The sequence below is a fragment of the Halichoerus grypus genome, chromosome 8, assembly GCF_964656455.1.
Source record: "Halichoerus grypus chromosome 8, mHalGry1.hap1.1, whole genome shotgun sequence".
Taxonomy (NCBI): Eukaryota; Metazoa; Chordata; class Mammalia; order Carnivora; family Phocidae; genus Halichoerus; species Halichoerus grypus.
The window spans coordinates 27,045,102-27,070,206 of record NC_135719.1 but is presented as its reverse complement, the minus strand read 5'-3'; the positions used below and the strand labels follow the sequence as shown (position 1 = coordinate 27,070,206).

Sequence of the window (25,105 nt, the reverse complement as noted above, 5' to 3'; positions counted from 1 at the left end):
AAATCATTAATACAATGTTTTTACAAAAGAGTGAAAACAATACAAAAAATAATTTTTGGTGATACAATTAGAGGGCATTAAATAATATTATGTTACATAGCTGGAAAAAATTATTCCCTTTTTAAAAAATAAAGTCTTTCTCCTTCTAGGTTTCTTTCAATCCTTCTGACTATACGCTCACTTTTCTGCGAGCTAGTGTATCTTTGCCTCTCTTTATCTTGCTTATCTTAACTGAACAATAAGGACAAGATTAAGGGTGAGAGGTTCCTGAAGGCTAAATCCCATCCCAAACTGAGTAAAAAGTTTTCTCTTCACCATCTTAATTTTTACAGTGACCACCTATTTAAGGTAAGGGTTACTAGCTTTCCATTTATGACAGAGATAAGTAGAAATGTATGTTAATTTAAAGAAATCACTAGCAGAGTATGCCAGTAACTAAGAGCAGGAACAGTGCTTGTAACACAGGTGCCCAAAAGAAACATGCTTACTGTAGCTGTCCTTCAGCAGGTCCCCCTTTCAGCACATCTGAAATTACTATGGAAGTTTCCCCACTCTGAAAATGAGGGTTGTCTCTTCCACCAGATATTGCAATTCCAAATCCAAATCCAGGAGCCTAAAGTAATAATTACAGAAAAACAACTGTTCATTGTATCATACAATCTAAAAAAGTTTAAATATAAAAATTACAATCTTATTATATCCATGATCCAAACACTTGCTTCCGTGGATACATATTAGAATGATCTATCCTGGTATGGGAATGCATATTCTAATAAATTCATTGCTGGACATAAAAGAATATTAAAATTTGCTGATTACATGAATGAATGCTAAGTATTAAAATACATTTAAAAATTCTGAACACTGAAATCCTGCATTTATTTTTGATTATCAGAAGAGCTCCTGAATGTACTGGCCGTGCACTAGTGTGATCATCACAAATACAGGCAACTAATTTATAGGATGAACACTTAATTAGTATAAACATCTGGTGCCATTTTGTATAATAAAATATCAATAGCTGTGGAAATCAAATATGTTATTTCAACTTCCTTCAATTATGCTAAAAATCTCTTTAGAAGTAGTACATTATAATAATGTCTTATATGCACATCGCAAATAACAGAAACAATCATATCAAACCATTTAAAATATATTTTTAATTAAAGAAAGTAACAAACGATATACTTCTAAATGAGCTGAAAATCTTAATCACAATGACTAAGGGCAGACCAATACAAAGAAAATTCAAAATATTTCCAAGTTATTAAAAAACTACCTAATCTCAAAAAAAATCTATACCATTCCCTTGAAAGGAAATGAACCATTCAGAGTAGTCTAAAGAAACATCAAATATTTTCCTAGGGTTCCACAATCACTAAAGCAGAGGAGTGTGTTTTCATATAAATTGTACTGTACTACACACTACAGTCCAAACCACCTGATGATATAGGTTGTCCAGTGCACAACAAAGGAGACCACATCCGCCATGGACTAGGTATAGGTCATGCATGACCTTCTCCTCCCACCCCAAAGCCTACTGAAGTAGCAAAAGAAAAAGAAAGAAGAAAAACTCTTCTTAAAAAAGAATAAAAACTGGGGCATGTAGGTGGCTCATTCCATTAAGCATCTGCCTTTGGCAAGGCCCTGGGATCAAGCCCCACATCGGACTCCCTGCTCAGGGGAGAGCCTGCCTCTTCTTCTCCCTCTGCCATTCCCCCCACTTGTGCTCTGTGGCTCTCTCTCTTTCTCTGTCAAATAAATAAAAATCTTAAAAAAAAAAAAAAAAGAATAAACACCAGTAATTCCACTCATAGGTATATACCCCCCTCAAATTAAAACATATGTCCACACAAAGACTTAAACCCAAACGTCCATAGCAGCAGCATTCATAATAGCCGAAAAAGGGAAAACAACCCAAATGTCCATCAACTGATGAATGGATTAAAAAAAATGTGGTATATCCACACGAGGGATTTTATTTGCAATAAAAAGAAATGAAGCACTAACACATGCTGTAAAAGAAGCCAATCACAGAAGACCACATATAGTATAAGTCCATTTATAAGAAATGTTCAGAAAAGACAAATCTGTAAAAGCAGAAAGACAAACCTATAAAGTGGTGGTTGTCTAAAGCAAGGAATGGAAAAGGATGGAGAGACTGGGGAGTAATGGCTTAAGGTAGAGTATTTCTTTTGAGGGTAATGAAAAGATTTTAAGAAATGACGTGGTGATGGTCATACAATTCTGTGAACATACTAAGAACCACTGAATTGTATGCTTTGAAGGGTGAATTGCATGGTATGTGAATGATACTGCAATAAAACTAATGCAAAAAAAAGGTTAATGTCGAAAAAAATAAACAGGAAAACCCTCGGTAGCCAAAAACAATGACATCTGTATGAATCCATCTCCCTATATATATCCTCACAAAATAATACTACAAGAATAAATCACTACATAAAACCATTCCGTTGGTATAACTCAAAGACCAACAATATCCAAATTTCAAAACAGAAACAGGCTTAAAATTTCAAAAATAAGAAACAATTAAAAGAAACAACTGTTGGCACAGAATTAGGAAACACAAGAAACTACTTTACAGAACAAATTCAAATAAACCCACATGAACCAGGGGCACCTGGGTGGCTCAGTCAGTTAAGCGTCTGCCTTCGGCTCATCATGATCCCAGGGTCCTGGGATCCAGCCCCGCATCAGGCTCCCTGCTCAGTGGGTGTCTGCTTCTCCCTCAGCCCCTTCCCAACCCCCACCGCTTGTGTGCTCACACGCTCTCTCAAATTAATTAATTAATTAAATTTTTTAAAAAGGCAAAGAAAAAGAAAACCCAGATGAGCCAGGTAATTCCTAGGGAAATACAGATTACTGAAATGACTATCAGAAACTAAAAACGTAATTTAAACAATGCAATTTCTGGAGATGAAGGAGACAAAATTATCCCACAAAAAAAGCACCAGCCACAGATGATTTCATAGGGGAATTCTTCAAGACATCATTGTCCGGGTAGCCTCAAAGCTCCATAAATTGTTCCAGAGCACTGAAAATGAAGGAAAGCTTCTAAACTTTTTATAAAGCAACTATAATATTGACATCTAAATGATAGTGGCTATCCATAAAAACAGAACCCCACTCCAAATATTAAAGCCCAAAATGATTTCTATATAACTCTACAAAAAGTATTAAGCAAAAAAAGAGCAAACAGAAGGCAACTTCCTACAAATACTCCATGACAAAGGGATTTATTACAGGAATGCAAGATTCATGTATAAGGAAATTCACTGGTATCATACATATATCCTATTACTAAATCTAAAGGAAAAAAAAAATTCTATGATTATATTCACAGACCTTAAAAAGGCCTTTGAAAAAATCCAACAGTTACTAGTAAGAAATAAAAAGTTCAAGAAAATTCATTCAATCTCTTGTAATAGTTGCTTTTTATTAAAGTACACAAAGAAAATCCAGCTTCACACACATACGTAGTTAAAAAAAGGAAGCTATTTTAGTAGCCCTTTTAGGTGATTATGGATATTCATGGTTGATTTTATACCAAAACTTGGTGTGAGTTTCTTAACAGTTGCAGTGTACAATCTGAAACCTATCAATGAACTTTTTGTACTCAAATACCTATTGGCAGGTTTTGCACTTCCAATGGGTATTTTATCCATCACGGTTTTATAATAGCATGCCTTGGTCATTTGAAAAATACTTAGGCAAATCTTTCAAATGATGACATATTTCATTATATATTTTTTAAAAATTGTGTATTGTGGTGCCTGGGTGGCTTGGTCGGTTAAACATCTGACTTTGGCTCAGGTCAAGTAAAAATAGTGTGACATACACAGACATACACACAAATTGTTTCCAATTCAGTCACACAGGTACTTCAGTATAAAGTGTCTTATGCATATATCCCATTTCAATGCATAATTTTAAAACTGTACTCAAAAGCTGAGACGTGGTAAAACTAAAACGAGTAATTTTTACCGCTTTGAATCATTCTGAAACTTGGAACTGTTCTTTAAACTGTGAGTGTGTGGCAGTGACTGTTAAGTAACGTTTGGTGCCACTGCCCTGATTTGGGCTATGGCGGCTAGTTTTACCCACCACTGCTTCTGTACCTTTACTACAAATTTAACTATAGTGAAAAAGACAAGGAACATTTTCATACTGTTAGGAAAATAATTTGCCCCAGAGCCTAAAAAGGTTTCGGAGACCTTTTGGGGTCCTCAGGCCATACTTTGAAACCACTGATATTAGGAACTACTAAAAAATAAGAAAAAGAGGAAAAAGAACCCACAAGAACAACAATAAAACAATGAAACAGATTATTTGCACAAGATATATAAGATGTTAAAACTCATAATTAGAGAAATGCAAATGAAAACCACACGGTGGATGGTAAAACTTAAAAGTACGAAGACATTTTGTTGGGAAGGCTGTAGAGAAAAAGGTACTCTTACACACTGCGGATGGATATGTAAACTATAATTCTTTAGGAATTTGCTAATTAACCTAACAAAATTACAAAAGCACTAATCTTTTGACAGAGCAAACCAATTTCTAGGAATTAAAAAAAAATTTTTTTTTTGAAGATTTTATTTATTTGACAGAGAGAGACACAGCGAGAGAGGGAACACAAGCAGGGGGAGCGGGAGCGGGAGAAGGAGAAGCAGGCCTCCCGCGGAGCAGGGAGCCCGATGTGGGGCTCAATCCCAGGACCCTGGGATCACGACCTGAGCCGAAGGCAGACGCTTAACGACTGAGCCACACAGGCGCCCCTAATTTCTAGGAATTTACCCTGAAGATACATATACATCTCCAACAATATGAAAATACATACACAGTTATTCCTTGCAGATTGTTTGCTAATTACAAACACTGGGGAAAAACCTAAATGCCCAAGGAATACCTAGAGAGCAGTGGGGAGTAAGGGGTGGGATTATTCTTTTGCTTTTTTTTCCTCCTTGGAAGAGGCTCAGACTAATCTTTTATTCTATATACTTTTATGTTGTTCATTTACATCTTGCTTGGTAATTCTTTTATTTAAAAAATGTTAATATAACACAAAAATATTATAAAGAAATGCTGAAAATGTCAGAAACTTTCAATGAGAAAGACAGAGATGAGAAGATAACTTTCCTTACATGTGAGCAAATCTAGGTGTAGTTTTTGGCTGCAGTGAGCCAGGGTCAAAAACCTGGCCTGCACCACTACTTCTAATGCAGCCCTGGCTCTTAGTAAGGCATGTAAATCCTGATCAGTGCTTGCTACAGTTCATTTAATAACTACCCAGAAGTCTGTGGTCCCCACATCTGGCTGGGGATGAGAATCACTTGGAAACAGTTTCAAAAGTGCTTGCTGAGGTACAACCCCCACCTCATGCCAATTAAAAAAACAAAAACAAAAAACAAAAAAATGAAGAGGCGAGATGGCAGGCAATTTTTTTAAAAAAAGATTTTATTTATTTGACAGAGAGAGAGAGAGCGTGCACAAGCAGGGGGGTGGCAGGCAGAGGGAGAGGGAGAAGCAGGCTCCCTGCTAAGCAAGGAGCCCAATGCAGAGCCTGGGATCATGACTGAGTCAAAGGCAGATGCTTAACTGACTGAGCCACCCAGGTGCCTCTGGCAGGCATTTTTTAAAAAGTGATTATAATGGGCAGCCAGTGCTGACCACCTCAGCCTTAAATGGTTTGTGAACTTCAGACCAGGGTGGCAATCAAAAACTTCAAAGGTTTCAACTATTCCACACTTCCCCTTCCCTCTATCTTCACCCTTGTCTTATTTGGCCTTCTCAATAAATTTCTTACCTCCACCAGCCTACAATTTACCTTCCCTCTGTTTGAAGGGTTATCATTCTAAAACAAATCTGATCCTGTCATTCCACTGCCCATAGGCCCAAATTCCTTAGTACGAAGCACTGTGAAATACAACTCCAACTTGCTTCCCAGCACCCCAGTATTTGCTCTAAACACACTGACCTACAGATCCCTGCTTAAGCATGCCATGCATTAGCAAACTCTATGCTTTTGCATCTCCTCTTCCACACCCAGGTTTCCTTTAGGACCTCATCAGTCTTGCAAGCTTTAGCTCATCCTTCAAAATCCAAGTTCAATGTCATCTCATTCATAAAACCATTCCACTTTTCCACTGATAGAAGAGGTACACACTTCTGCCTACTTAATATATGGCACTGTAAGTAACCTGGGTATCAAAGCCCAATCTGGGAAGGATTCACATACTCATCTACACATTCCAGCTAAGTACAACCCTGCAGGAGCCTAACACAAAGTGGTCTGTCAACAATAGCAAACCGAAACAAGTATATGATTAATTATTCAATTTAATTTTAATTAAGTTCCCATTTATAGTAAGTTGTCTTTTGGGACGCCTGGGTGGCTCTGTTGGTTGAGCATCTGCCTTCGGCTTGGGTCATGATCCCAGGGTCCTGGGATTGAGCTCCGTGTTGGGCTCCCTGCTCAGCGGGGAGCCTGCTTCTCCCTCTGCCTGCCGCTCCCCCTGCTTGTGCTCTCTCTCTCCCTCTGACAAATAGATAAATAAAATCTTTTTTAAAAAAAATCCCTAAAGAAAAAAAAAAGTTGTCTTTTTTTTAACTAGCACTAATTTGAGCACTAGAAGCTCAGATTTCTGGAAAAATTAACAGCCATGGTAGTACCATGGATTTTGAACCTTCCTGAATTCTCAAAGGAAAACAAGCAGGGCAGCTATACAATAAACAAAAAGCCCACGGACATTTACAACAAATCCCAGTAACCAATACATCCCCCCTCAAGGTGCAAAACACAAGCAGTCAGGGAGGAGCAACTAGCTCTGAAACTTGTGTGTTCCCAACACCTACATGGAAGGAAAGCCATACAGTGTCCAACATACCTAAGACCCGAAGAATCCCCAAGTAACTAACTGATAGGTATTCACTGGAAAGAACGGGAGGAGAATTTAAGAACTGCAGCTGAAACTGGGAGGGATTCTGCCTGCTCCAATGGTGGGTGAGCGCCAGGCGCCGGCAGCAGGGCCGTACCCAACTGGAGCAGTGTAACCTGTAGCAACTGTCAACACTGACCTGTCACAGGCCCTTCTAGGACAGGGCCCCACACTGCAGAGCTACTGCTGGCAGTGGGATTAACACCGGGGGGGGGGGGGGGCGGGACGGGACGAGGACAGGAACAACAGAGGCAAAAGAGAAGGTCCAGATAAAAGTGTGCAAAAGGCAAATAGCTAGGAATGTCAGAAAGCAGCAGTTACGTTTTTTGGCAGACATACGTGCATGTATGGGTAAACACACATACACACGCAGAGGAAAACTAAGCCAATTTCTAAAAAACTCCCTAATTTTATATAAAATGAGCAAAGAAAGTAACAGGATCAAATCCCTTACAAAATTACTATAAATATAGTAAGTAGCAGAATAATAACCCTATAAAAATGGAAGCATGCCAGAATGAGTGCTCAAAAATAAAAAGGATCAAAGCTGTTACTATTACAAAACAATCTAAAAGGCTTAAGAAACTATGTAAGACACAAAAGAACATAAATAACAATTAGAAAAACTCAAAAATGAGTTGACAGAATTCAAGAGTCAATTATAAATTTTAAAAAGTAATTTTTGATAGGATAAGACTAATAAATACTACTACAAAAGAAAAAGAAAGCAAAAGGAGAAATCTTAAAAACAAAAAAATGATGCATAAGATTTTTTAAAAAGATAAGAGAAAATTACAAATATTGGAAGATAGGCATAGAGATACATAAAATACATACATATACATATAAAAATTTTTAGTATTGTTTCCAGTAATTAAAATTGATAGTGGCAGAATTATTATTATTCTGAACAATCGTATGCTCTGTACTAGACTTACTAAAAGACTAACATGGTTGTCTTCCTGAGGCATTTTCGAAAGAAAAGCAAATTATTCCATTTTATTCTCTTAGATCTTTACCATAAACACTTGGTAGGTGTGCCAAAAGATAACTGACTTTTACATATTTACATGAAAAAATGTCCAAGATAATGGGTTTTTTAAATGTTTTTTTATTATGGTGGTGGTGGGGGAAAGTGATTTAAAGCAGTATAATAGGATCTCATTTATTTGTATGTGCACACACATATATAGGTTATAGCTTTTGGAGAAGAGCATCAAAGACTTTTACTTTCACCATGTTAACCTTTTGAGACTATAAGCAGCCACAAGCAGCAATAACTTAAATGTTTATATCTTTGCCTGGTAGGGAAACAGAATTTATGGCCTGGGATCTGTTCAGTTATTTGTCCAGTTTTACTGGACACTAGCCATGCCCATTCCTTTACATACCATTATAACAGCTTTTGCTTTGAGTAGTTGCAACAGGGAACCTACTATGGCCCAAAGAGCTGAAGCAATTTACTATCTGACCCTTTAGAGAAAAGCCCTTTGCCTACTCTTACATGTTAAAGCATTTCTTGATTCCTTAAAAAAAAAGAAAAAGAAAAGAGAAAAGGGAAAAAGTAGTTCCTAAAAGGTGATTCGTTGCAGAAATATCTGGGTAATCTCTTTTCTAAACATTCTTCTCTATTCTCTTCAAAGATGCCCAATTCTCTACTTACAGATTTCCCTGGTTGCCTTCTACTTTTTCTCCTGGTTTTCCACACCACATTTTTACAATCAGCCACCTTAATCCTAGCTTTTTTCGCCAATTATAGTTTTCATCTTCTCCACTTAATTCTTCCAATCAACCCTCAACATTCTATGGAACTCATTCTAGCTGTTTGTTTCTGCAATGGACCCTGGGATCACTGAATTTTAAAACCAAACAGATCCTCAGCAATCAGCCGATTCAATTTCCTTTTTACAAATGAAGGCAGAGGCCTGGGGTCCTACTTATTCATTATTCATCAGGTCGTGGTCAATTATGTTATTTCTACTTTCTATTATGAGTAATGCTGCTATGAACACTCATGTAAAAGTTATTGTGTGAATAATTTTTTTCCATTTCTGTCGGGTGTATACCTGGGAGTGGAACTGTTGGGTCACATGGTAATTCAATGCTTAACTTTTGAGGAACTCCCTGTTTTCCATCATGGCTACACCATTTTACATGTCCACCAGCCAAATTCCACATCTTTACTGATATTTGTTACTGTCTTCAGTGATAACAGCCATTCTAGTGGGTGAGATAAGATATCTCACTGTGGGTTTTGACATATATTACCCTGATGGCTAATTTCTGTATCTTTTTTAGAGAAATGTCTATTTAAATCCTTTGTCCATTTTCAATTGAATTACTTGTCTTTTTATTGTTGTTACAGGAGTTTTTATATATTCTGGCTATAAGTCCCTTATCAGATATATGTTTGCAAATATTTTCTTCCATCCTTTCACCTTCTTGAGGGTGTCCTTTGAAATACAAACTTTTCATTTTGATGTGATCCAATTTATCTGTTTTCTTTCTCTTTTGCTGTTTGTGCTTTTAACATCATATCTAAGAAACCACTGCCTAAATCAAGGTCACAAAGATTTATTCCTCCGTTTTCATCTAAGAATTTTATAGTTTTAACCCTTAAACACTTAAGTCTATGATCCATTTTAAGTTAATTTTGTACATGGTATGAGGTATAAGTCCAAATCCATTATTTTGCTGGGTGTTGTCCCAGCACCATCAGTTACAAAGACTATACTTTCCCCCACTGCGTTGTCTTGGCATCTTGTTCCAAGCTTACTTCTCATTCAATCACCTCCCCTGCTGAAACACTTGACTGCTCACACCCTTAGGATTATCTCCTAACTAGGTTCCTTGCTTTCAACTTCCACCCTTTAATTCTTTAGTATATACTCATTTAATCTTTTATAATGCTTTTTTAGAAAATAAAGATGACCAACTCATTCTTTGAAATTCCTAAATGAGAATTTACTTCATTTCTCAAAGGATCATAAAAACATATATGCATTTTCGAAGAGAATTCTGAAACTAAAGAAAGTGGGGATGTGTCACGGTGGCAAGAGGGATGGAACACAGGACCTTCTGAATGCAATTCCATCTCAAGCTACAGACCTGCACTTGCCAATACGATAGCCATTAGACACATGATGACTAAGCACTTAAAACGTGGCTAGTCTTACCTAAAATGTGCTGAAATTGTAAAATGTACATTGGTTTCATAAGACTCAGTATGAAAAACAAAGTATATCAATTTTTACATATTGAGTACATACAGAAAATGGTATCCTAAACATATTAAGTTAAATAAGATTACAAAATTAACTTCACCTGTATTTTTTAATGTGAAGACTAAAAAATTTTAGATTACATATGTGGTTTGCTTTTGCAGTGTACTGCTACTGGACAATGCTGCTATTACAGACCTCCTAAGAGTGACTTTGTTGAATAGGTGGGCCTTCTAGATAATTTTTATTGGACATAACCAAGTACCAAGCACCAAGAGGATATAAAATTAAGATTTCCTACCCTTAAGAAAATTATAATGCAGTAGGAGATGGAGGAGACGACAACCTGAGGAAAACATTCATCTGTCACTGAGGATAATAGGACCAGAATCCATGAGGCAAGGAGTTCTGCCTGTTTCTATTCTCTGATATAATTTCAAAGACTACAACAGTGTTTATCAGACAGCGGAGCACCCCAAAATTACTTAACCTTAAAGATTAAATAGGATTTCAATGGCTTCTAGTATTCTCAGGTGAAGAAAGTTTCCTCTAAAAATGCAAATAGAAGAATGAGGCAATACAGAAGCATACCATATATTATTCTTGACAATAAACAGGAGAAAATGTTAGTTTTAATCCACAGGGATTTTGTTGTTTTAAAAGAAATTACTTCCAACCTTTCTTATCACTGACCACCAGATGTCAGAGAATATGATTTGACCTTATTTGGCAATACTGAGTATCTATACTCCAGATTACTGCCAAAAGAATATAGTCTCAAATTATCTCCTTTACTTTTTACAATTGCCAAAAGCCCACTAGCTCACCTCAACGAGAATGACTTTCTCATTCCTCTGTCAATGTTTCTTAAAAATGTGATGCCAGAGTCCATGGCCCTCCATTTCAAACTGGAACATTTTAAAAACATGGGGCCCCACTCCAAACCAAATGAATCAGAATCTCTGTTAGTTGGGGGATGACCTCGTTGACTTCTCTTTACAATAAGCCCAGAGAGCCACTGCTCTAGATCAGTGGTCAGCAAACTATGGCCTCCAGGCCAAATACTAAGTAAAGTTCTATTGGAACACAGCCATACCGATTTGTTGACCTATTGTCTGTGGCTGCTTCTGCAATACCACTGCAGAGTTGAGTAGTTGTGACAAATTTATGGTCTGCAAGACGTAAAATGTTTACTTATCATCCAGCTTGTCACAGCAAATTTTGCTGATAATGCTCTAGTCTAAGTTTTATTCTGGATCAACTTGGAACACCAAAAGACTGACATATTTGAAAGTACTGTTCTGCAGTCTCAGAGAATGAAGTCAATGAAATTATGCTTTGGCATAAGTCTCTCAACTTGTACTGACAGGGCTATTTTTAGAAACCTCCAAAAAACAATTCCTGAAAGAAAAAAAAAATTCTGGGAGGGATGGTTATTGAGAACTTCTATTCTGTCACAGTCTCTTTGATGAGGCCCAGGAGGCAACACACGTCTACGTTCCCAGCACAACAGTTAACATGTTTAAAAACCAAAGAATTATGAATTCTATATTGATCACTATGTATCTTCTGATGACATTTTTCTGGGCTGGTACCTTTCTCATGGCAAAAGAAAACCAAAGCACAAGAGGTCAGCTACAGAAAAGAACTTACACTAATCTTCTAAATAGAAAACGCAGACTTGCCTATTAACACCTACCATGAGGTGGTATGAGACTTCTAACACATTTAGAAAATTGGGCTGTTTTCTCAATATTCAAGATCTTTTCCTACTTTGCCTAAGCTAATGAGATACAGATCTGTAGTAAATACACTTAACATTTCCCTATATTTAAAATCCTAACAAAACCAGGCAAAATAGTAGAAAGGAGAAACAAACTTTAGCTAATTTAAGTGTCTTATTTTGCTTATTTAAAAACTAAAAAGGTATGAGGAAGAAACAAACAACGTGATAATGACAAATTACCTCTACAGTCGCAAATGATCTAGCTTCTACCTAAAGAAATTATATAAAGAATAGCAATTTAAACCCAATGTAAGCAGAAGGAAATATTAAAAAGACCAGAAATCAAGGAAATAGAAAACAAAATAAAGAGTAACAATGAAAACAAAAGCTAGTATTTTGAAAAGATCAATAATATTGTTAAACCTCTAGCTAGACTGACCAAGAAATAAAAGACCCAAATTACCAATATCAGAAATGACAAAAGGGACATTATTACAGATCCTACAACATTAGAAAAGGGAATATTATTAACCATTTTATGTACATAAATTTGACAACTTAGATGAAAGGGACAAATACTTTGAAACATACAAATTACCAAAGCTACCAAAACAAAACCCCAAAAAACAAAAAGCAAAAAAACTCACAAAGAAATATATAACCTGAATAGTCCTACATAAAATGAAAGAAAACGAATTTATAGTTAAAAGCTTTCCCATAAGAAAGCCCTCCAGGACCAGATGGTAAACACTGGTGAATTCCACCAAATATTTAAGTAAGAAATAACATCAACTGTACAGGAACTCTCTCAGGGAACACAACAGGAAGAAATACTTCCCAACTGCTTGTTTTGAGGCTAGTAGCTTTCCCTGATACCAAAACCAAAAAAACAAAAAAACAAAAAAATACAAGAAAAAATCCTAACCCGATTCCTCAGGAACACAGAAACAAGTATCTTAAGAACACACTAGCAAATTAACCTAGCAATATATAAAATGCATAATGTATCACAGCGAAACAGAATTTGTCTTGAGAATGCAAAGCTGTTCAATATTCAAAAATCAAGAAACTACACCAACAAACTAATTTAAAAACTCATATAATAGAGGGAGGAGCAAGACGGCAGAGGACTAGGAGACCTAAATTTCGCCTGGTCCCAGGAATTCAGCTAGATAGGGATCAAACCATTCTGAACACCTAAAAACTCAACAGGAGATCGAAGAAAAGAATAGCAGCGACCACTTTCTGGAAGGTAGAACGTGCGGAGAAGTGAATCCGAGGCAATACTCCGGAGGATAGACGGCGGGGGAGGGGGCCTCCATCGGCCGCTTCTGGCAAGTGATAGAGCAGCGGAGCACAAAATCGGAACTTTTAGAAGTCGGCTCCGCTGAGGGACGTCGCTCCAGTGGCTAAGCTGGGGGTGGAACCCTCGCTGGGACAGTGTGGTCTCAGGACCCTCGGGGTCACAGAAAGACCGGGGGTGCCTGAGTGCGGCAGAGCTCCCAGGTATCAGAGCAGGGAAGTCGGCTGCAGAGAGGGAGCCCAGGAGCAGGCTCTCAGCTCGGGGTTGCCATAAACCGTGATCCGCGGCACAGTCGGGCCACTGCTCTTCCAGCAGGGACCCAACAAGCGGCAGATACGGGGAGACTCCCCTCCCTCCCCCGGGAGGAGCCGCGCGGGAGCGCACCACAGGGATCTGCTGGGTTTGGAGACTCCACAAGGGGTCGGGTGCCAGAGATAGAAACGCTCGATCACAGGCCAGGTGAGCACGGAGTGCGGCCGGAGACCGGGGAGACGGGAGTGATTGACTGCTTTTCTCTGGGGGCGCACTGAGGAGCGGGGCCCCGAGTTCTCGGCTCCTCCAGGGCAGAGATTGGGAGGCCGCCATTTTCACTTTAATCCTCCAAAACTGTACCGAAAGCTTGCAGGGAGCAAAAGCTCCCGAGAGCAAACCCGAGCAGATTACTTAGCCCGGACCCGGCAAGGACGGGGCAATTCCGCCTCTGGCAAAAACATTTGGGAACCACGGCAACAGGCCCCTCCCCCAAAAGATCAGCGAGAACAGCCAGCCAAGACCAAGTTTACTGATCAATGAGAACGGCAGAACTCCAGCGTTAGGGGAATACTGCACATAGAATTCATGGCTTTTTTCCCATGATTCTTAGTCTTGCAAAGTTAATTTTTTAAAAAACTTTTTAATGAATTTTTTCCCCCTTTTCAACCAACATCTTAGCAATCCCCTTTTTAAAAAATCTTTTTTATTTTTCATTTTTAGAGTCATATTCTATCCCTTAGAGTAGTTACCCTTATTTTTGGTGTGTGTGTGTATATATATATATATTATAAATATATATAAGTTGTTCTAAAATTCTGGGATACAGTTTCTTCTAAAGACCAAAATTTACCCTAAATCTCTAGTATATGGCTTTGTTCTAGTCTCCTGCCTGATCACATTCTCTCCCCTCTTTAAATCCTCTTCTTTCTTTTTTCAACCAGCTTCTTATCAATTCCTTTTATAAAATCTTTTATAATTTTCATCTTTACAGTCCTATTCCATCCCTTCATCATATTTACCCTTATTTTTGTACATATGTTTTTCTTTCTTTAAAATTTTGGAAGGCACTTTCCTTTAACAGACGAAAATACGCCCAAAATCTAGTGTGTGGCACTGATCTATGCACCAGCCTGATCATATGTGTTCGTATTCTGTTTTTGTTTGTTTTTACCTTTTTCTTTTTTTCCCTTCCTTTTCCCCTGGCTTCAGGTCTCTTCTGATTTGTTTAGTGTATATTTTTCTGGGGTCGTTATGTTATCCTGTTAGCATTTTGTTCTCTCATTCATCTATTCTCCTCTGGACAAAATGAAAGGATGGAAAAAATCACCTCCAAAAAAAGAACAAGAGACAGTACCGACTGCCAGGGACCTAATTAATACGGACATCAGTAAGATGTTGGAACTAGAGTTCAGAATGACAATTTTAAAGGTACTAGCTGGGTTTGAAAAAAGCATGGAAGATATTAGAGAAACCCTTTCCGGAGAAATAAAAGAACTAAAATCTAACCAAGTTGAAATCAAAAAGGCTATTAATGAGGTGTAATAAAAAATGGAGGCTCTAACTGCTAGGATAAATGAGGCAGAACAGAGAATTAGTAATATAGAAGACCAAATGATGGAAAATCAAGAAGCTGAGAAAAAGAGAGACAAACAACTACTGGATCACGAGGGCAGAATTCGAGAGGTAAGTGATACCATAAGATGAAACATTAGAATAATTGGGATCCCAGAAGAAGAAGAAAGAGAGAGAGGGGCAGAAGGTATAATGGAGCAAATTATAGCAGAAAACTTCCCTAATTTGGGGAAGGAAACAGGCATCAAAATCCAGGAGGCACAGAGAACCCCCCTCAAAATCAATAAAAATAGATCAACACCCTAACATCTAATAGTAAAACTTATGAGTCTCAGAGACAAAGAGAAAAACCTGAAAGCAGCTCGGGAGAAGAGATATGTAACCTACAATGGTAGAAACATTAGATTGGCAACAGACCTATCCACAGAGACCTGGCAGGCCAGAAAGGACTGGCAGGATATATTCAGAGCACTAAATGAGAAAAATATGCAGCCAAGAATACTATATCCAGCTAGGCTGTCATTGAAAATGGAAGGAGAGATAAAAAGCTTCCAGGACAAACAAAAACTAAAGGAATTTGCAAACACGAAACCAGCCCTACAAGAAATCTTGAAAGGGGTCCTCTAAGCAAAGAGAGAGCCTAAAAGCAACATAGACCAGAAAGGAACACAGACAATGTACAGTAACAGTCACCTTACAGGCAATACAATGGCACTAAATTCCTATCTTTCAATAGTTACCCTGAATGTAAATGGGCTAAATGCCCCAATCAAAAGCACAGGCTATCAGATTGGATTAAAAAACAAGACCCATCGATATGCTGTCTGCAAGAGACTCGTTTTAGAACCAAAGACACCCCCAGATTTAAAGTGAGGGGGTGGAAAACCATTTACCATGCTAATGGACACCAAAAGAAAGCTGGGGTGGCAATCCTTGTATCAGACAAATTAGATTTTAAACCAAAGACTGTAATAAGAGATGAGGAACGACACTGTATCATACTTAAAGGGTCTACCCAACAAGAAGATCTAACAATTGTAAATATCTATGCCCCTAACATGGGAGCAGCCAATTATATAAGCCAATTAATAACAAAAGCAGAGAAACACATCGACAACAATACAATAATAGTGGGGGACTTTAACACCCCCCTCACTGAAATGGACAGATCAACTAAGCCAAAGTTCAATAAGGAAATAAAGACTTTAAATGACACACAGGACCAAATGGACTTCACAGACATATTCAGAACATTCCATCCCAAAGCAACGGAATATACATTCTACTCTAGTGCCCAGGGAACACTCTCCAGAATTGATCACATCCTAGGTCATAAATCAGGTCTCAACCACTACCAAAAGACTGGGATCATTCCCTGCCTATTTTCAGACCACAATGCTTTGAAACTAGAACTCAATCACAAGAGGAAAGTCAGAAAAAACTCAAATACATGGAGGCTAAAGAGCATCCTACTAAAGAATGAATGGGTCAACCAGGAAATAAAAGAAGAATTAAAAAAATTCATGGAAACCAATGAAAATGAAAACACAACTGTTCAAAGTCTTTGGGATGCAGCAAAGGCAGTCCTAAGAGGAAAGTATATAGCAATACAAGCCTTTCTCAAGAAACAAGAAAGGTCTCAAATACACAACCTAACCCTACACCTAAAGGAGCTGGAGAAAGAACAGCAAATAAAGCCTAAACCCATCAGGAGAAGAGAAATAATAAAGACCAGAGCAGAAATCAATGAAATAGAAACCAAAAGAACGGTAGAACAGATCAACGAAACTAGGAGCTAGTTCTTTGCAAGAATTAACAAGATTGATAAACCTCTGGCCAGACTTATCAAAAAGAAAAATGACCCAAATCAACAAAATCATGAATGAAAGAGGAGAGATCACAACCAACACCAAAGAAATACAAACAATTCTAAGAACACATTATGAGCAACTATATGACAGCAAATTAGACGATCTGGAAGAAATGGATGCATTCCTAGAGACGTATAAACTACCAAAGCTGAACCAGGAAGAAATAGAAAACCTGAACAGACCTATAACCACTAAGGAAATTGAAGCAGTAATCAAAAATCTCCCAAAGAACAAGAGCCCAGGGCCAGATGGCTTTCCAGGGGAATTCTACCAAACATTTCAAGAAGAATTAATACCTATTGTTCTGAAACTGTTCCAAGAAATAGAAATGGAAGGAAAATTTCCAAACTCATTTTATGAGGCCAGCATTACCTTGATCCCAAAACCAGACAAAGGCCCCCTCAAAAAGGAGAACTACAGACTAATATCCCTGATGAACATGGATGCAAAAATTCTCACCAAAATACTAGCCAATAGGATCCAACAGTCCATTAAAAGGATTATTCACCACGACCAAGTGGGATTTATCCCTGGACTGCAAGGTTGTTTCCACATCCACAAATCAATCAATGTGATACAATACATTAATAAAAGAAAGAAGAAAAACCACATGATCCTCTCAATAGATGCAGAAAAAGCATTTGATAAAGTATAGCATCCTTTCTTGATCAAAACTCTTCAGAGTATAGGGATAGAGGGTACATACCTCAGTATCATAAAAGCCATCTATGAAAAACCTACAGCGAATATCATTCTCAATGGGGAAAAACTGAGAGCTTTCCCCCTAACGTCAGGAATGCGGCAGGGATGTCCACTATCACCACTGCTATTCAACATAGTATTAGAAGTCCTAGCCACATCAATCAGACAACAAAAAGAAATCAAAGGCATCCAAATTGGCAAAGAAGAAGTCAAACTCTCACTCTTTGCAGATGACATGATACTTTATGTGGAAAACCCAAAAGACTCCACCCCAAAACTGTTAGAACTCATACAGGAATTCAGTAAAGTGGCAGGATAGAAAATCAATGCACAGAAATCAGTGGCATTCCTATACACCAACAACAAGACAGAAGAAAGAGAAATTAAGGAGTCGATCCCATTTACAATCGCACCCAAAACCATAAGATACCCAGGAATAAAGCTAACTAAAGAGGCAAAGAATCTGTACTCAGAAAACCATAAAATACTCATGAAAGAAACTGAGGAAGACACAAAGAAATGGAAAAATGTTCCATGCTCATGGATTGAACAATACTGTGAAGATGTCAATGCTACCTAGAGCAATCTACACGTTTAATGCAATCCCTATCAAAACAGCATCCACTTTTTTCAAAGAAATGGAACAAATAATCCCAAAATTTGTATGGAACCAGAAAAGACCCCGAATAGCCAGAGGAATGTTGAAAAAGAAAAGCAAAGCTGGTGGCATCACAATTCCGGACTTCAAGCTCTATTACAAAGCTGTCATCATCAAGACAGTATGGTACTGGCACAAAAACAGACACACAGAGGGGCGCCTGGGTGGCTCAGTCGTTAAGCGTCTGCCTTCGGCTCAGGTCATGATCCTAGGGTCCTGGGATCGAGCCCCGCATCGGGCTCCCTGCTCCGCGGGAAGCCTGCTTCTCCTTCTCCCACTCCCCCTGCTTGTGTTCCCTCTCTCGCTGTCTCTCTGTCAAATAAATAAATCTTTAAAAAAAAAAAAAAAAAAAAAACAGACACACAGATCAGTGGAACAGAATAGAGAGCCCAGAAATAGACCCTCAACTCTACGGTCAACTAATCTTCGACAAAGCAGGAAAGGATGTCCAATGGAAAAAAGACAGTCTCTTCAACAAATGGTGCTGGGAAAATTGGACTGCCACATGCACAAGAATGAAACTGGACCATTTCCTTACACCACACACAAAAATAGACTCCAAATGGTTGAAAGACCTAAATGTGAGACAGGAGCCCACCAAAATCCTAAAGGATAACACAGGCAGCAACCTCTTCGACCTCAGCCGCAGCAACTTCTTCCTAGAAACATCGCCAAAGGCAAGGGAAGCAAGGGCAAAAATGACCTATTGGGACTTCATCAAGATAAAAAGCTTTTGCACAGCAAAAGAAACAGTCAACAAAACCAAAAGACAACTGACAGAATGGGAGAAGATATTTGCAAATGACATATCAGATAAAGGGCTAGTATCCAAAATCTATAAAGAACTTATGAAACTCAACAGTCAAAGAACAAATGATCCAATCAAGAATTGGGCAGAAGACATGAACAGACATTTCTGCAAAGAAGAAATCCAAATGGCCAACAGACACATGAAAAAGTGCTCAACATCGCTCGGCATCAGGGAAATCCGAATCAAAACCTCAATGAGATACCACCTCACACCAGTCAGAATGGCTAAAATTAACAAGTCAGGAAACGACAGATGTTGGCGGGGATGCGGAGAAAGGGGAGCCCTCCTACACTGTTGGTGGGAATGCAAGGTGGTGCAGCCACTCTGGAAATCAGTATGGAGGTTCCTCCAAAAGTTGAAAATAGAGCTACCATACGACCCAGCAATTGTTATACTGGGTATTTACCCCAAAAATACAAATGTAGGGATCCGAAGGGGTACATGCACCCCAATGTTCATAGCAGCAATGTCCACAATAGCCAAACTGTGGAAAGAGCTAAGATGTCCATTGACAGATAAATGGATAAAGAAGATGTGGTGTATATATATATACAATGGAATATTATGCAGCCATCAAAAGGAATGAGATCTTGCCATTTGCAACGACGTGGATGGAACTGGAGGGTATTATGCTGAGCGAAATAAGTCAATCAGAGAAAGACATGTATCATATGACCTCACTGATATGAGGAATTCTTAATCTCAGGAAACAAACAGAGGGTTGCTGGAGTGGTGGGGGCTGGGAGTGATGGGGTGGCTGGGTGACAGACATTGGGGATGGTATGTGCTATGGTAGCGCTTAAGAAACAAATAATACATTATATGTTAAAAAAAAAAGAAGATAGCAAGAAGGAAAAATGAAGGGGGGGAATCGGAGGGAGAGATGAACCATGAGAGACTATGGACTCTGAGAAACAAACGGGGGATTCTAGAGGGGAGGGGGGTGGGGGCATGGGTTAGCCTGGTCATGGGTATTAAAGAGGGCACATACTGAATGGAGCACTGGGGGTATACGCAAACAATGAATCACGGAACACTACATCAAAAACTAATGATGTTTATGTATGGTGATTAACATAACAAAAAAAAAGAACATATAAAGATTCCTACAACTCAACAACTAAAAACAACCCAATTAAAAAACGGGCAAAGGACTTGAACGGACACTAATTTTGTATTTATTTTACCACAACCTAAAAAAAAAAAAAAAAAAACACACCTCAATAAAAGGAAACAAACAACCCAATTAAAAGTGGGCAAAAGATTTAAATACATTTTACCAAAGAAGATCTGTGGATGAGAGGCTCACAGATACTGAGTATCATTAGTCTTTAGAGAACTGCAAAATAAAACCACAATGAAAACACACTACATACCTATTAGAATGGCTAAAATTGGGGGGTAAAAAAAACCCTGACAATTTCAAATGTTGATAAGGATACAAAAGCAACAAAACTCTTATATACTGCTAGTGGAGATACAATATGGTAAGGACAGTTTGGTGGTTTCCTATAAAGTTAAACATTCACTTACCATAAGACCCAGACCAAGTCCATTCCTAAGTATTTACCCAGGAGAAATGAAAAGTATGTTCATACAAAAACCCATACACGAGAGCAGAATTATTTAAATCACCAAAAACTGCAAACAACCCAAATTATTCTACATTCATATAGTGGAATGATACTCAAGCAGTAAGAAGAACTAAAAATAACAGCAACAAGAGAAACTATTGATACCAGCAACATCATGGAGAAATCTCAAATGCATTACGCTGAGAGTATAAGAAGCCAGTTTCAAAAGGCTATATATTGTGTATACATACGTACTGTATGAGTTCACTTACACGACTGTGTGAAAGGTAAAAGTATAGAACAGAAAACACATCAGTGGCTGCCAAGTGCTAGAGTTAGGGAACAAAGCTGACTACAAATGGGTACAAGAAAAGTTTCAGGTAATGGGATAGTTTTGTATTTTGGTTGTGCTGGTGGTTACATGACTATATGAATTTGTCAAACTCAGAACTGTATTCTAAGGACAAATTTTACTATATGCAAATTATACCAGCAAAAGCAACATAGGTATTAAGAAAATAAATGTAATGTGGTAAAACAAATAATACCAAATTATATCACAACCAAACAATTAAACAATTATAAGGTATAAAGTTATTTTACAACATGTTTAATCTCATTTAAATACTCTGCTATCTATTACCACATTTAGGAACTGGCCATATTTTAGCCTTAAAAATTAAAAGTTAAGGTCATTATTACTGAACGATTTCTTTTACCATTTAGGGAGACATAAAAAAAAGTCAAGTATATCTTCTCTGAAATCACTGTTTGGTTTTTTTAAGATTTTATTTATTTGAGAGAGAGAGAGTAAACAAGAGAGCACAAGCCGGGGGGGCGGGGGGTGGTTGGAGAGGCAGAGGGAGAAACAGACTCCCCACTAAGCAGGGAGCCAGCCCAACTCGGGGCTTGATCCCTGGACCCTGGGATCATGACCCGAGCCAAAGCCAAGATGCTTAACCAACTGAGCCACCCAGGTGTCCCTGAAATCATTGTTTTTTAATAATTAATTTACCCATTATCTATTACATACAGATTCAAACATTCACAAGATAATCATGGGCAGACTTCAGGAACATGATTTACCTACATCTTGCCACTTTCCTAGTTATGGACACAGCTGGTAGAAACAGTACTGTGAAGTATTTAAATATTCTCTAATCTCAGGGCACCCGGGTAGCTCAGTCAGTTAAAGCAGCCACTCTTGATTTGGCTCAGGTCATGAATTCAGGGTCATGGGATGGAGGCCCGTGTCAGGCTCTGTGCTGAGCATGGAGCCTGCTTAAGATTCTCCCTCTCCTTCTCCCTCTGCCCCTCCCCATTCATGCACACACTAGCACTCTCTCAAAAAAAAAAAAAAAAAAAAAAAAATTCTCTGATCTCCTTCTATTCATTCTTTAAGGGGAAGAGTAATCAGAAGAGTTAGTGCTCTTCAAAGGCGCAAAAGGGGAGTTATAGGAGGGGCTTATTACTTCATGTTAAACATAAACAAGCGCCATTAGCCTCATTTTAAACCTGTGAAAACCCAGGCTTTAGCAGGGGATTAGATCACTTGCCCATTTCTAAAGGAAAAGAGGCAGCACTAGGATTCAAATTCAGGACAGTCTCTCTTCAGACAGAGCTCTTAACTCTTACCCAGCTTACTGCTATGTGCTCTCTGTCCATCTCCAATTCCTTAAGCAACACCTTGGGTCTACATGTTTCAAATCAAGAGTATCTTTTAAGATTTTACTGCTCACACAACCTGGTTTGATTTTAAACCCCAAGCCTACAATAAGTGCACATATACTCAGAAAGGTTGAAGCAGTTTACAATTTATACCAACATACAATGTCTTTTATCTGATGGCTCAAATTTTTAAAAAATAAATCACCTAATATCTTACTCAGGGATAAAAAAAGCAAACATACAAATAACCACCAAAAGGATATATGAAAAAGTAATCATGTTCACTTTTAACCTTAATAAAGAATTTATTGCAACTCTAAATTTTAAACAAAGGAATATAGAAAAGTTTTTCCCCTTTCTTCCGACTTCCTGACATCTGGCTTTCCTCTATTGTTTTTCAAAGCTGCCAGTATCCTGAGTTATACACAGATTATTTACTGCAATAGAAACTTACCCTGTGAAGCGTCACTGTGTGTTGTTCCCATATAGCTGTTTCCTCCATTGCTGTGTTCTGATAAAGGAAAAGAAAAACAAATCATTTATCTTTTAAGAAAATGTTTTTAATAAAGTGAGAACATCCAGCAATTTGCACACTGAAATACCAAAATAGATATATTAATATTAAATATTCTGAAAGGAGTTTAATAATTACAGAAGGTTTTTTATTTGCTTTGTTTTTGTTGTAAGAGACAGGAAACTACACACAGGAACTTCCTTTGTTTTTAACTTAATTTGGACAGATGCTGCTCTATATTCATTTCATGCCAGCTGAAATCAGTATTCAAGCTAATTCTGTAACTTTATACTTAACATCAGACAGAAAAGAATAAAAGTTGGAATAGTACTATTTTAAAATATCTGATGACAAACAAAACATTTTAAAAAGTATTCCTTATATTGCGCAAAGGAAGGAAAAGTCAAATACCTCTGAACTCAGTAATTATAAATATACATGTTACAGGAAACCAGATAAGACCATTAGATAGGTTTGGACATTGGTTGCTTTAAAATCACACAGTTAAACACTACTGCTCCACCTAGTTTCAGTTTTGCTACAGAATTATCTTCTCAAGCTTTGTTTATAACCCTAAGGAAAAAAAGTTTTTTCTAGTATATGTATCATGCACATACATGCATGCACATACAGGCATAACAAAAAAAAAAGCAAAACAAATAACTACAAAATACCCCAAGAGTAACCATAAAATTAAAACAACACCAGCTCCAATTCAGATACTACTCAAACCATAGTATAGTTCAGGTTCACCTCCTGTTAAGAACCTCTTACTAGAGAGGAAATAAGTTACTATCCAAGGCATTAGCACTAAAGAATTTTAAAAACATTTCTTAGAAACTGGGTTAATTGCTCTTAAAGGCTTAAGTAATTGAGTCTCATTTCATGGAACTGGGTTACTAAAAATATACCATACAAACAAAAAAAATTAAAAAAAAAAAAAAAAAGGCCTTTCCAGAATTAACAAAAGGCAGGATGGAAGGGGAAAATGCTGAGCATCACATTTCAGAACATCACGGGTTACCCACTGTTATAAATGCTGATTTCACAAGTGAGATCCGTTTTCTATTACACTGCTGTCATTAGCATCACGAGAATATGCCCATCAAGGTGCCATGGACCCATTTCTCCTTTCCCATAGCATCTTTAATCGAGGTTATGCCACTTTAGAAAATGAATCCCTATAAAGAAAGCCTGCTTCCCTAAATTCAAAGCAACTAGATTAACTTTCCTGCCAGATGAATGAGAGAGGGAGAGAAAGGATCTCTCTGTTCACTCCCATAGATAAGAACTACCAACCTCACCAGAGTTTTGTTTCAATCTTCCGATGAAATGCAGCAAAACCTCCCTTTTAATGAGACCTCTGCTAGAAACAAAGCTGTTCTGTTTTTTCACAAAAACTGACCAGGATTTAATGTATTAAAAAAAAAATTCCTCCATCAATGTGAAGCAACGATGATATGAGTAATTCTGCTAAACATCGAGAGTCCTACTGAAATATACATGATAAAAATATCTGCAATAATTGCCAGTTTGTCCAATCTTAGCTGACTTATTAAAAATGAGAACTGCTTGCATAGCTCTAAGCTCATCTTTTCTTGATCCACTTTAACCAGTAGCATTGCTTCACTGCCTTTTTAATCTCTTCCCTATCAGTGTAAAGGGAAAGTGATCTGACAACAGGCAAGTACCTTGGTAACACCCTCTTTGGTATGAAGCAGTTTATCATCCTCCATGTGATTTTAATGACCAGCTTTTCATTTTGTAAAAGAATATTAATCAAACAAGAAAATTCATTTAATGTTAAGGAGAGAAAAGCAGGTTATGAAACAGCTTATACATTGTTATCCTAATTATGTTTAAACATGAGTAGTAAAAGGAAGGCTACAAGGACACAAAATGTTAAAAATGATCATCTTCAAAGGGAAGTGATTATGAGTAACATTTTTTCACTAGGTATTTTATCCTTTTGCTTTCCTTTCTTCATTCCTAATCAGAATAACCTACCAATATCTTTTAAACCACATTGACCAAATCCCCTTTGAAACTTCAAATATCTATTATTCACTGTTTTAGGAAACCAAATAGTATTTAAGATTATTTTGTTTTATTGTTGATTATAAAAAGTATTTATTCTACTGTTGGTAAGGGATCTAATACATTAAGGTCTTAATGTACAAGCTTCAAGAGAAGTGCAGTAAGAGAAATTTATTTTGTTTGGGTAAGGGAAAAACTAAAAATACTAAAACAACTGTTCTCGGCATTCCAATCAAA

The 25,105-nt window shown here is 37.6% G+C and overlaps 1 protein-coding gene across 8 annotated transcripts in view; it reads right to left on the bottom strand.

The window, feature by feature from the left end:
* TJP1 (tight junction protein 1) overlaps positions 1-25,105 on the bottom strand; it is a 238,411-nt gene that overhangs the window by 62,147 nt on the left and 151,159 nt on the right. For all 8 annotated transcript variants that reach the window (XM_036084744.2, XM_036084742.2, XM_036084743.2 and 5 more), the window contains 2 exons: positions 22,772-22,828; positions 489-613 (listed from right to left, as the gene is read on the bottom strand). In XM_036084744.2, coding sequence (XP_035940637.2) covers positions 489-613; positions 22,772-22,828 — 182 coding nt within the window. The remainder of the gene's footprint in view (positions 1-488; positions 614-22,771; positions 22,829-25,105) is intronic.